The 13,651-nt window shown below is 44.0% G+C and overlaps 2 protein-coding genes across 4 annotated transcripts in view; one reads left to right on the top strand and one right to left on the bottom strand.

The window, feature by feature from the left end:
• sez6b (seizure related 6 homolog b) overlaps positions 1-13,651 on the bottom strand; it is a gene marked incomplete at its 5' end in the record, with an annotated part of 82,712 nt that overhangs the window by 60,824 nt on the left and 8,237 nt on the right. The window lies entirely within an intron of this gene.
• Positions 4,129-7,384, top strand: LOC120718016 (zinc finger CCHC domain-containing protein 12-like). Of its 3 annotated transcripts, XM_040006321.1 has the most exons (3): positions 4,129-4,396; positions 4,512-4,597; positions 4,803-7,384. In XM_040006321.1, the coding sequence occupies exon 3, from the start codon at positions 5,702-5,704 to the stop codon at positions 7,361-7,363; it is 1,662 nt and encodes a 553-aa protein (XP_039862255.1). In that variant the 5' UTR covers positions 4,129-4,396; positions 4,512-4,597; positions 4,803-5,701; the 3' UTR covers positions 7,364-7,384. The 3 variants fall into 3 exon arrangements, with proteins under 3 accessions (XP_039862255.1, XP_039862253.1, XP_039862254.1); XM_040006319.1 differs by having other exon boundaries at positions 4,130-4,597; XM_040006320.1 differs by having other exon boundaries at positions 4,130-4,396; positions 4,512-7,384.

Here is a 13,651-nt window from a genome sequence, read left to right on the forward strand (position 1 = left end):
TCTAGTGTCTGAGCTCGGATCATACCAATATTAGGGGGGATTTACGCACAGTTGTAAATTCCCACAGTGTGCGCTATGTGCTTCGAATATTGTGTGTGGTTTTTGTTTTATACAGTTGTCAGCCAGGCATCTAACTATGAAAAAATTATACTCCAAAAGACCCCGGGCTTCTGAAAAAACAACCCATTAAGCCACCCCGCTCCACGACTGGCCGGCTGTAGCTTTTCAGCTTACAGCCCACCAACACAACAGCATATATGGCACAGACGTTAAGGCGGCGAGGCGTGATTGCGGGTGCCGCTCAGGTGCGTCCCCTCCCCTGCAGTGGCGCTGCACACATTAACCATCTAAAATACATATTTAGGCAGAATTTTGCAAATATCTATTTTTCATCTTTTAGCAGCATAGTGCTTTTTTTCCAATTATTTTTTAAAAGTCAGGTCAAGGCTCCAAAAGCGCAAAGGCGATACAAGGGTGGCGGCTACATGGATCATTTTAGTTCAGCATCTTTCCTTTTGTTATATTTCTTTAAGAGTTCAAAATGTGTTAATTACATAAATAAAATGTAATTTTCTCTGTAGCACTTCATGGATTTCATAGGCAACACACCTTAGTTGTTCACACAAAGCATAAAGGTAAAAAACAATATACAGTGTTATCTTCATTTTAGATGTTAAAATGTATTTGCGGCTCCCAGTGTTTTCGTTTGCGTGGAAACCGGGTCTAAATGGCTCTTTGGATGTGAAAGGTTGCTGACCCCTGGTCTAATCTATGTCACAGTCATTCCCCCACTGCCTGAGAGTCAGTGAGCCAATCAGGGGGCTCCAAACGTAACTGCAACACCCACGCACCCACGCACCACCCCTCCAATCTATTTCATTTATGCTCAAAAGGCTGAAGTATGTGGACATGTTACATAGAGATCACCCTGAAGATTGCTTTTCAGCTAGCCTAAACTGGCATGGAGTGCTGGATCTTCCACCCAATATTCAGTCACCCAGTTACCAGTTATACAGTTGTTGGCAATTATGCAAAATTACTCCACAAAAATAGAGACCTAAGGAAGCAGCGGATTCTTTAAAATGAAAGAGGTTCATCCTTTTCTAAAGACAAATACGGTCAGCGCATTTAACACATTTAATTGGAGTTATAGTTGATTGTCACTATATGTTCAAAGTCATAACCATGACAACAATGTCAGTCAATGTGTTGGTCACGCACCATGAGCTGGGTGTCAAAAAATGATTTTGTTTGGATTTAAATTCCAGATCAGTGAAATAAAGGCAAATGATCAAAGTCAAGGCGTTTTTGGAAGCTGCTTTGATTCAGTAAAAAAAAAAAAAGGTTTGTTTCTTTTCTGTAAATATTTCATTATTTACAGAATAATGAAATATTATTGGGCCATTTAAATATTTCATTTAAATGGCCCAATGATAGTGCAAAATATTTCACAATAAAGACTCTAAAATTGTGATAACTTTTTTTCATTCTTAGTTCAAATCATGGTTTGGATTAAACCAGATAGAAAGGTTTAGAAAACTTTCTAAGAAGCCTTTAAATCAGACCTGAACGACGCCCATGCCACAGCCAGCCTTTTGGTTCTCATGCTGGGCGGTCAGGGACAATTAAGAATTTAAATCTAAAGAATTTCTTGGATCAGATTCCTTGGATTTCATGGCTTTGTCTGTGCACTGAAATGGCAAATAAACTGGTTATTACTTAACCATCTACTTTACCTGACAACTCAAAGTGCTTTTTACAACTTGCCTAATTCACACAAGCACTTTTTTCTTTGCTTATGTGCTTTCTATCTAACGTTCACACTCAGATAAATGCATCAGAGAGCAACTTGGGGTTAATAGCTTGCCTGAGAATATCTGGCAAGCAGACTGGAGACCCCCGGGATCAAACATCATTTCCTTTGGGATTAATAAAGTGTTCTGATTCTGAACCCACAACCCTTCCAATTAGTACATGACCTGCTCTACGTCCTGAGCTACAGCTGACATGTGACAACGTGACATGCTATGGGACCTTATATAGACATGTGTGTACTTCCAAATCATGTCCAGTCAGCTTTAACACACATCAAATCAAATCAAATCAAATCAAATCACTTTTATTGTCACATCACATGTGCAGGTACATTGGTACAGCACATGTGAGTGAAATTCTTGTGTGCGAGCTTCACAAGCAACAGAGTTGTGCAAAATACAATAATGTAAACAAGCAAAATACAAGAATGGCTACATCTGAAACTAATAAATATATGTACAATATATAATAGTATATGCATTTCTGGATGTGTATACTAAATATTTTTCTACGTGTGTGTGTGTGTGTGTACACATATTTTACAAATTAAATAGAGTAAACAATAAATAAAATATATAAAAATATACAGAGTTGAGACATGTGCAAAACAGTGGCATTACTGTACAGTATGGAGTGCACATGGGCTCCAATCAAGTTGTACAAATATTTGACAGATGATCGATCAGTTGAAACAGGCTGCACCTAATTTTGAGAGTAATGGCAAACGCTGGGAATATTTTTTTTTAAATAATATTGTGAAATGACAAAAAGTTAAACACACAAAGCACTCTGAATACTTTCTATATGCACGGTATAATACACTAGGAGGTGTTGTGTAAGTCAGTGCTTTAAATTAACCAAATTGTTGATATGGATATTTCATTTTTAATTATGCTAATGAGGCAAATACACTTGACTTCCTTCAAAATGTGAACGATCCCACTAACTGTTTTAATCACACACTGGATCTTGTGCTTACATATAGCTGAAATTGAAAATTTAACATCCATCTTTTGTCCGATCATTTTTGAAAACATTTAATTTCCCAATAATAGATTACACAGATACATGTTATTATAGTAGAGGTCTTTCTGAAAGTGCTGTAACTAAATAGCAAACTAACTGAAGAAGTGATCTCTCTACTATGATCTTCTTTATGCCATGTGCCAACACAATACAAAAGAGCTACCTAAATTTTACTCTCACCAAGGTTCATTGCCATCTTAATAGTTTTATATTGTCACTTTATACAAGCCTGTATACTGTGGTTCCTCAGAAAAAGAAGGCAACTAATCAGAGATGCTTGACTCTTTGGTATAACTCACAAACATGGAGCTCAAAGAAGAAGACATACAAAGTAGAGAGGAAATGATACTGCACTCATTTCAAAGACCGGTTGGCCTGGAAAAATACTTTGTTACTTTATAAAAATGCCCTCTGTAAAACTAGGACATCTTACTATTCATCAAATTGAGGAAAACAGGAGCACACTGTGCTGCAAGTCTTTAAAATGGATGATGTTACGAGAATGGTTCTCAGAACTGTTAATTTAATCCGAGCAAGTTTGAATCACCATCAGTTTGGCAGCCTTCTTAGTGATAAGAAGGCTGCCAAACTGAGGTCAAAGAGACTGGGCGGTTTACTAATCAAAAGTGACAACGAGTGAGTGAATTACAGGATGCAGAATGGCTGTAGGATCATGCAAAAATGTTGCAAGGTCCCAATAAAGTTGCTATGCAGGACTACAACATTGGATTTTCCAAAAACTCAATACTCAGATATGTATTGGTGCTAAAAATTAATATTGAATTAAATAACTCATTTGCAACCGTATTGATAACAACTGTGCCGTCTTTGCCTCCTCCAGCTGACACACTACTTCACACAGGAGCACTGCAGGCAGTCAGACACACAGCTCCTCCACTCACTAACTGAAGTAGTTCATATTAATAACGCAGGCATGACAGAGGTGCAAATGGTTGCAGTAAAGTGCCAAAGACAGTCAGCAGCATGAAGGTATGAATGCAACAGTCCAGGGGTGGGGGGTAGATGGGGGGAGGTAGTGAACAGAGTTATGTCTTCCGGCAGCCTGGTGAATGAAGCTGTTCAGCAGTTGAAGATGTTGATGCTGTTCTAGTGAGCTGAGCCTGGAATCTTCGGTACCTCCTCCCCAAAGGCAGGAGGCTGAAGAGGGAGTGTGAAGGGTGAGAGGGGGTCTCCAGCGATGCTGATGATTTTGTGGGTAAGGTGGGTATGAAAATGCCCATGAGGGAGGGCAGAGAGGCACCTGTAACCCATATTTGAGTATGGCTTAACTAGAATACACCAGAATGAAAGAATCATTAATCTAAGCAGCACACTTCATTTGTAATGAATAAACCATAGGTGCAGCAGTTAAGGAGTTAACTGTTCTGGTTTAGACACGTGTTACTCTAGGCCAATGAGCTGCTGAAACGTGGTACAGGCTCCGCCTGCCGCCCCTGCCTAGGAGGACACAGATTTTTCTTTTCTCTCTTCCGCTCGCGAACCTTCCATGAGCAAGCTAGTGAGGAAACGAGACACGGCGATTTACTGAGACGAGGTATGAAAAAGAGTAATATAGACGGAGAGCTAGCACTCGCCGTTTACGAAAGATTGTTTTACTGTATGTATATTGCTAAGACGAGTAATTAGCTGGTTCTTTTTACATTGCTTAGTCGAGAAAGGTCGGGAGTTAGAGACGACGCCATTTCATCGGTCGTGCGCCATCTCGCGCTGCTCCGTCTTTCTAATTCTGAGATCGGTGAGCAAAGTGTTTTACTTGTTCATTATTTATCTGTGTTTCATGAATGCCTTGCAAGTAAACTGTTCCAGTGTTTAATGATAATTGTTTAGGAATGTTCTGTAGGAAACTTTGTTCAATTTACTGAAACCCAGTAGTTGAAGCGAATGTGTGAATTGTGATTTTATGAGGAACTTAATATGTCCCATGACACTGTCGTTGACAGGTCAGGTTTTTTTTCTTTTGTTTGGTTTTGTTTTTTTGTTTCTTTGGTTTGTATCTTCCTGGTGCATTCCAACGGATCCTGAAATTGATGGCGAGCCAACCCCGTTGAAGGACCAAATGACTATGTTCTGTCCTGCACATCAGAGTGTGGTAGGCCAGATGCAACAAAACAGAGACACACCACGCCATTTTGTACTCGTAGTCCCCCTTTTTCACACACATCCCCCTGGACTCACGGGCGGGTTGTTTTAAGGACACGTTTTACGGACTCTGTACATTCCATGAATGTGGACAAAAGTGAGTGTGAGCGGTTGGAAATAACCCTCCAGCTGATTAACTGTTGCTATTTGTAAACGAAGTCTGTGAAAATGCAAATAAGTGTTAACATTTATATGCTGATGATTGACATTGTGGTTCATTGTTGGATGTGAACTGTACCTCTAGAAAGGGTGCACCCAGGTAAGATTTCTTTTTTTTTTTTTTTTTTTTTTTTTTCCATCGAGTGATCACTGTGATTTTGCCAAAAGGTAATATTAAGAGAGTACTGGTACCGAAAGGGAATAATTTCATTTGTAAGTGTTTTGTATGTTGTTATAATGTCCTGTTATTTCTAATTGAAAAGAAAAATACAATTCCGGTTATTTTTCAAAACTCGCGGTTGTCTGAGTCTCATTCAGTTCGCCTCTCCTGTACGTAGCCGAACCTACTGGTCCAAATCTTTGAGCTCTTTGGTGTCAAATTTGGGTGACATACTCTTGTTTTGATCTGGGAGTATTTGAAACACGCACATGAGTGTTACAAGTTGGCGAGCCAGCAGCCAGGAGTTATTGTGAAACTGCATGAGACTAATCTTATTAAGTATTACAACGATAAGAAACAATCAAAACCTAGTTTGACAAAATGGACGTAGTACTTAAAGAGGCAATTAAAATCCCAAACGCAGTAATCATAAAAGGGCTTACTAACAGCGACCTCGATGAAGAAGTAGCTATTTACCTGGGGAAACACGGTTCAGTTAACCGCCACATCCGTATAGATGATCCGCAGTCAGAGTTTCACAGGCAGATGATAGCTGAGTTCAATCATGCCAGTGCAATGGATACTTTGAATCCTCTTTTGCCGCAGACTATTCAAAGCTCTGCTCAGCCTGAAGTCACGTTTGAAATTAGGAGTTTAACTGAGGCGTATGCAGCGAATGCGAGGAATGTCACAAGAGCATACATGAGACAACTGTCTGAAATGGCCAATCTTAGTGGCCATTCACTAGAAAATATGCTCAAAGAGGGACTGGCTAACTTAAACGTGCCCCCCCTATCTCCTCAGCCTACAGTTTCTACCCCTGTTGACAGAGGCGAGACAAGTTTGCATGCACAGGGTGACCATTCCCCCAGTCAACCTGCTGCTGATTTTTCACAGTCTACGGATTCGATTCCAATCTTAAATCAAAACCTGATCGATCTTGACTCACCGACCCAGTTCCATCCCACACTTGAGCTTAACCCGCCCAATGTCCGGCGGGTGGTAGTTGAACATGTGGTGCGCAGTAGTGAAGTTTCTTCACACTCGCCCATGCCGAGTAGGATTAGAGCTTTCTCTGGGCGCATTCCTCGCCCTAACAGTGAAGCTGATTACGACGCCTGGCGCACAAGTGTTGAAGTCCTCATGAGTGATCCAGCCGTTTCTGACTTGAACTGCACACAGAGGATACTTGACAGTCTTCTGTCGCCTGCCACAGACGTCACTAAGCATTTAGGTCCAAATGCTAGACCCTCTGAGTACCTGAGAGTACTCGATTCTGCGTTTGGAGCCGTCGAAGATAGCGATGAGCTCTATGCGCGATTCATGAACACACTTCAGAATGAAGGAGAAAGACCATCAGCCTATTTGCAAAGGTTACATGTCTGTTTGACCAAAGCAATGCGACGAGGAGGTGTCAATGTGTCGGATTTTGACAAGCAATTGTTAAAGCAATTCCTTCGTGGCTGTTGGGAGGACAGTCTCATCGGTGACCTCCAGCTAGGACAAAGAAAAGAGAGCCCACCTTCGTTCTCTGAGCTACTCTTGCTTCTACGCACGGAAGAGGACAAGCAAGCCTCAAAAGTCCGTCGTATGAGACAACATCTTGGTCAGAGCAAACCTAGCCCTAGCAATCCAAAGCACCGGGCCATGTCAAATGTACAAACAGCAAGTAGCTGTGAGTCCAACCTCAATGTGTTAAAGAAACAAATTGCTGATTTGAGTGCACAACTTAACAGTTGGAAAATAGAAAGCCAAAAGCAAAATCAGCCCAAGCACTCAAAGTCAGAGTGCCACACAGTTAATGCCAAAGTCGAAGTCTACCCCACGAAAAGGAAGGCTTCGACCACACAGAACTTTGCAAAAGCCAATGCAAAGCCGCGTCCTTGGTATTGCTTTCACTGTGGTGAGGATGGTCATATTGCCTCATCATGTGAAAATGAACCAAATCCATCCTTAGTGGCCACGAAGCGAAAACAGCTGAGAGAAAGGCAATCTAGTTGGGAAGCATCAACTAGGGCCAGTGATGAGCCGCCTTTAAACTAATCCCAGCCTCCAGTGTGGGACAAGTGGGGGGCTGCCGGAGACAATTCTCGTCCCAAGCCTCAACGTGCCTTTTCAAGGGAAGTTCAGTCAAAAGCGCCGTCTATACACCTTCCAAAGGGTTTGGTCGGAACCAAAACTTCTGCTACTGTCATTATCGCTGGCAGAGAAACTAACTGTCTTCTTGATACAGGGTCACAAGTGACAACCTTGCCTCAGAGTTTTTATGAGAAGCATCTCTCAGACTTGCCTATAAACCCGTTGGGCGATCTCCTGGATGTAGAGTGTGCAAACGGCCAATCCGTCCCTTATCTAGGTTATGTAGAACTCTCAATCACCTTTCCCAAGAACTTTGTGGGTTCGGATATTAGTGTTAATACCCTAGCATTAGTTATCCCCCTTCTGCGAGCCGAGGCGCGAGAACAGATCTTGATAGGTACAAATACCTTAGATGCCCTTTATGCTGACTTCCATGAGTCCAGTGCGAACTTTCAGCCCGTCCCCCATGGTTTCAGAGCGCTCCTCAAAATCCTTGGAGTACGTCGAAAAGCCGCTAGCAATTGCAGCCTTGGGTGTGCAAAGTTAAGGGGTAAAGAGCAAGCTGTGGTGGCGGCAGGGCAGACGGCAGTTTTAGAAGCTTCGGTGTACATTCCCAACTCCATTAATGAGAAATGTGCAGTTGTCGAATCGTCATCAGATTTTCCCTTGCCCAGTGGTTTGCTTGTGTTAACTGGTCTTGTCAACCTGCCAGCCAAGCGGCCTTGTAAGCTGCTGGTTGTAGTGAAAAATGAAACCGATCACAACATTGTTGTCCCGTCAGGCCGTGTGCTAGCTGACATTAATGCTGTGACCAGAGTCATATGTAAAGAACAGACAGAGAAGATGTCAAACTCTTCAGACCACTCAGGAAATTCTTCTCAACCTGAAGAAATCAGTTTCGACTTTGGAAATGACTTACCTGATGAATGGAGAAATCGTGTCACAAAGTTGCTAAATTCAATGCCTGAAGTGTTTTCACAGCATGCATTGGATTTTGGACACACAGAGAAGGTGCAACATCACATCAAGCTTAGTGATGAAACCCCATTCAAGTCCAGACCCCGACCAATACATCCACACGATGTGGAGGCCGTGAGGAAGCACCTGCGGGAACTGCTCGACGTGGGAGTGATACGGGAATCTGAATCACCATTTGCTTCCCCAATCGTAGTAGTCAAAAAGAAAGATGGTTCAGTTCGCTTGTGCGTTGACTATCGGAGGTTAAACCTCCAAACCATCAAAGACGCATATGCACTCCCGAATCTGGAAGAAGCTTTTTCCGCTCTAGCAGGGTCGAAATGGTTCTCGGTCCTGGATCTCAAGTCGGGATATTATCAGATTGAGATGTCAGAGTCAGACAAGCAGAAAACAGCCTTCGTATGTCCCTTAGGATTTTGGGAATTCAATAGGATGCCCCAAGGGATCACCAACGCACCCTCCACTTTTCAAAGGCTCATGGAGCGGTGTATGGGTCCGATGAATCTTAAGGAGGTCCTTGTCTTTATTGATGATCTCATCATCTTTTCATCATCTCTTGAAGAACACGAGCAACGCCTGAAGAAGGTCCTGTTGCGGCTGAAAGAGTTTGGGTTAAAATTAGCACCCGAGAAGTGTAAATTTTTCCAAACCTCTGTTAAGTATCTCGGCCACATGGTGTCAGAGCGTGGAGTCGAGACTGATGCAGAGAAGATCAAAGCCCTCACGAGTTGGCCCGTCCCCACCAACCTTAAAGAGTTAAGGTCATTTTTGGGCTTTGCTGGGTACTACCGGCGATTCATCCAGGGTTTTTCTAATATTGTAAGGCCGTTGAATAAGTTAACCGCTGGTTACCCACCATTGAGAAAAGGAAAGAAAAGACCCACGAAGCAACAAAGCTCCATGTACCATAGCCCGAAAGAGCTATTTGGTGACAGGTGGACTCAAAAGTGTCAAGAGGCTTTTGAACAAGTCATTGGTAGGCTAACCTCAGCCCCAGTGTTGGGCTTTGCCGACCCCAGACTCCCATATATCCTCCATACGGATGCTAGTACCATTGGCCTTGGTGCCGCTCTGTACCAACTCCAGGATGGACAGTTGAGGGCCATAGCCTTTGCTAGCAGAGGACTTTCAAGAAGTGAGATGAGATATCCAGCCCACAAGCTGGAGTTCTTGGCCCTTAAGTGGGCTGTCACCGAAAAGTTCTCAGACTACCTGTATGGTACGGAATTCACAGTAGTGACAGACAGTAATCCGTTAACGTACATCCTAACATCCTAACTGTCTGGGGGTGGGCGTCCGGGTACACACCGGCTCACTCCTTGGCGGCCGCTTATCGGGGCCTGGAGCCTGGGGCTCGCTCGGGCCACTTCGGAGGTGGGGTGCCCCCGGCCTCTCGGCCTGGGGCTCGGTCACTCAGGCACAGCTGGCTGCCGGCGGAGCTCACGGGCGCGTCACTGCAACTCCCCCTGGCTTCTGCTCCGCGGCTGCTGAGTGAGCCCTCATCTGGGACTCTCCTCAGCTCTTACTGGGACAGTGGCGCGGCTGCCCCTCTGTTGGTCTTCCTTGGTCTCTTGTGTTCTGGGGGCCTCTGGATGTCTGGAGTTTTGATCTCCTCCATACCTGCTTCATGCCCTGGAGGACGGGGCTGTGGCTCCCCACACTCCCTAGCAGATCGTTACATGGAGAAACCTTTGGAATGCAAGCATGCTGATCCACACAGGTATGCACACAGGTGTACACACGGGTATTCACAGACGCGGACTACAGCTTTCTTGGCTGCTGCCTCAAAGCACATTGTGCGCTGTCTATCTTGCGTGCTGCACAATATCGTTTATTATTTAGTATCTACTGATATCTACTGCTAGCTAGTTTATCGTGATGGTGCCATTTTTTTTATTTATTATGTTGCTCTTTGTTGTTTGCTTTCTCTTCTGTTTTTTTTCTCCATACAGGTGACCCAGGAGTTTTGTTCTTTTTTTTTTTTTTTTTTTTTTTTTTTTTTTTTCCTTTCTTTCTTCCCCCCCTTCTCACAGTCTCTTCTCCCATTTGGTTTTCTTTCTCTCCCTCTCTTTCTTTCATTCTTTCTCCCTGTCCTATCCTCCAGTCATGTCTGTCCCGTTTGTAGCAACTGAAAATAAAATAAATTCATAATTATAATAAAGGTCAATCAAATGGACCAATATGGCAAGGCCATGACGATCCACTTGGTAAAATAAATCCGCTTGGCATCTTTCTTGGCCTTAAGACAACAATTCTGATGGCTATAGATCCAAACGGGACACAAAAAACAAAAAAAAAACAAAAAAAAAACGTACATCCTAACATCAGCGAAGCTGGATGCAACGAGTTACCGTTGGCTCTCAGCCTTGTCTACTTTTTCATTCCAACTCCAGTACAGGGCTGGCAAACAAAACGTAGACGCGGATGCACTGTCTCGTCGTCCCCATGGTAGCCCAGGTGATGATCCTGTCTCACAGAAGGAAAGTGAAAGGATCCGGCAATTCGCCCTCACTCACCTCAGTGGCGATGACAAAGAAATGGTTTCTAGGGAGGTTGTACAGGCCATCTGCGAAAGGCATTCAGTTAATTCTGCAGGCCTGGATTCAGGGTCATTCACTTGCCCAGGCTTGGCTTTAGTTGAGTCCTTAGCCTTACATGCTACAGCTGTCCCTGATAGCTTTGCAGGGGAGCTGTTGAATGGTTCTCCTCTTCCCCCGCCTATGGCAGAGGATGAGCTCAGACAGAAACAGAGGCTAGACCCAGCTCTCGATGCTATAGTCACTCTGTTAGAAACTGGTCAGACCCCACCTCCCAGTCTTAGAGCAGAACTACCTGAGCTTCCCTTGTTGCTGCGTGAGCTCAGTCGTCTTGAACTGCAGAATGGAGTTCTTTACCGAAAGAGGCAAACCGGTCCAGACATCTCCTTTCAACTCGTGTTACCCGAGGAGTTGAGGTCAGTAGTCTTCCAACACCACCTAGGAACTGACCGCACTATTGACCTGGTCAGAACTCGGTTTTACTGGCCAAAAATGCAGACGTCAGTTGAAAAAATGATCAACACGTGTGAACGGTGTGTTCGCCGGAAGTGTAGGCCGGAGAGGGCAGCTCCCCTCATGAACATCAAGACAAGCAGGCCCCTTGAACTGGTCTGTATAGATTATCTATCTATTGAGCCAGATCAGTCTAACACTAAGGATGTATTAGTTATGACTGATCACTTCACTAAGTTCGCAGTAGCTGTCCCTACACCCAACCAACGAGCGCGCACTGTTGCAAAGGCCCTCTGGGAGAACTTCATTGTTCATTATGGTGTCCCAGAGAGACTTTTAAGTGATCAAAGTCCCGATTTCGAATCGAAGACAATAAAAGAACTCTGCGAAATCATCGGCATGAAAAAGATGCACACAACGCCGTATCACCCCAGAGCCAACCCAGTTGAGAGGTTCAACAGAACACTTCTCCAAATGCTTGGTACCCTGAATGACAATGAGAAGTTGCATTGGAAAGAGTATGTAAAGCCTCTAGTACATGCATATAATTGTACCAAGAATGATGTGACAGGCTATTCGCCTTATGTGCTGATGTTTGGGAGACAACCAAGGCTTCCCATTGATCTAGTATTTGGGTTGCCTGTGAATGCTCAGAAGAAGTCACACTCCCAGTACGTCAGTGATCTAAAACATAGGTTGGAGGAGAGTTTTAAGATGGCAACCTCAAACGCACAAAAGAATGCTGAGCGCAATAAAACTCGCTTTGACAAGCAAGTGGTTGACTCAACTCTCAACTTGGGTGACAGGGTTCTCGTGCGTAATGTCAAACTGAGGGGAAAGCACAAGTTGGCAGACAGATGGGAAGATGATGTGTACGTAGTTCTGAGAAGAGCAGGCGAACTACCAGTCTATACGGTTAAACCGGAAGCGAAAGAAAGACCAGTACGAACATTGCACAGAGATCTGCTCCTTCCTTGTAGCTTCATACCGGTCACGGAGTCAACTGAAAACAGTCCCAAAAAGCCCCAAGCTCGGCGGAACACAAGGCAAACTGTTGCTCAGGAAGATGACGACGACCTCGACTCCGAGTATTTACCAGTACCTACCTGGATACCAATCTCCATTACCAGCTCTGTCAAGCCAACTCTCGTTGTGCCCCGCACTGAAAGTGTGCAAAGACAGTTTCCAGCTTATGATGAAGCCGAACGTGACAACCCCACCGAACGTGACAACCCCACCGAACGTGACAGACAATCAGAGGAAATTGAGGAGACGGAAGTTGTGAACTTACCCGAAACTGCAACTGAGAACTTACCCGAACATGTGGACTTACCTGAGTCTAGTTTGCGGGAGACCAACGTTCAAGTTGAAAATCCTGTGGAAAGGACCCAGCAACCTAGTGAGCAAGTCCTGCCCGAAGTGGATGAGACGATGCTAGGGCGTCCTAATGACCAAGAAAGAGTCATAACTGAGCAGCCCAGTTCATTTGGTTCACAGAACAGCTCTCAGGAAGAACATGATGTCCTTCGTCGATCTCAAAGGTCACGTCAGACACCAGAAAGGTTGCAGTATTCTACCTTAGGTAACCCCTTACTGTATGTTGTTAATGCAGTATTTAATAGCCTAAACGAAGCCATTTCAAGCTCTATGCAGTCTAACCATTTGGATGCACAGGGACGTGCATACCATCAAGTGGGGAGGGTGTAACCCATATTTGAGTATGGCTTAACTAGAATACACCAGAATAAAAGAATCATTAATCTAAGCAGCACACTTCATTTGTAATGAATAAACCATAGGTGCAGCAGTTAAGGAGTTAACTGTTCTGGTTTAGACACGTGTTACTCTAGGCCAATGAGCTGCTGAAACGTGGTACAGGCTCCGCCTGCCGCCCCTGCCTAGGAGGACACAGATTTTTCTTTTCTCTCTTCCGCTCGCAAACCTTTCATGAGCAAGCTAGTGAGGAAACGAGACACGGCGATTTACTGAGACGAGGTATGAAAAAGAGTAATATAGACGGAGAGCTAGCACTCGCCGTTTACGAAAGATTGTTTTACTGTATGTATATTGCTAAGACGAGTAATTAGCTGGTTCTTTTTACATTGCTTAGTCGAGAGAGGTCGGGAGTTAGAGACGACGCCATTTCATCGGTCGTGCGCCATCTCGCGCTGCTCCGTCTTTCTAATTCTGAGATCGGTGAGCAAAGTGTTTTACTTGTTCATTATTTATCTGTGTTTCATGAATGCCTTGCAAGTAAACTGTTCCAGTGTTTAATGATAATTGT

This window comes from Simochromis diagramma, unplaced genomic scaffold (assembly GCF_900408965.1).
Source record: "Simochromis diagramma unplaced genomic scaffold, fSimDia1.1 OVJJ01000024.1, whole genome shotgun sequence".
In the NCBI taxonomy this organism is placed as follows: Eukaryota; Metazoa; Chordata; class Actinopteri; order Cichliformes; family Cichlidae; genus Simochromis; species Simochromis diagramma.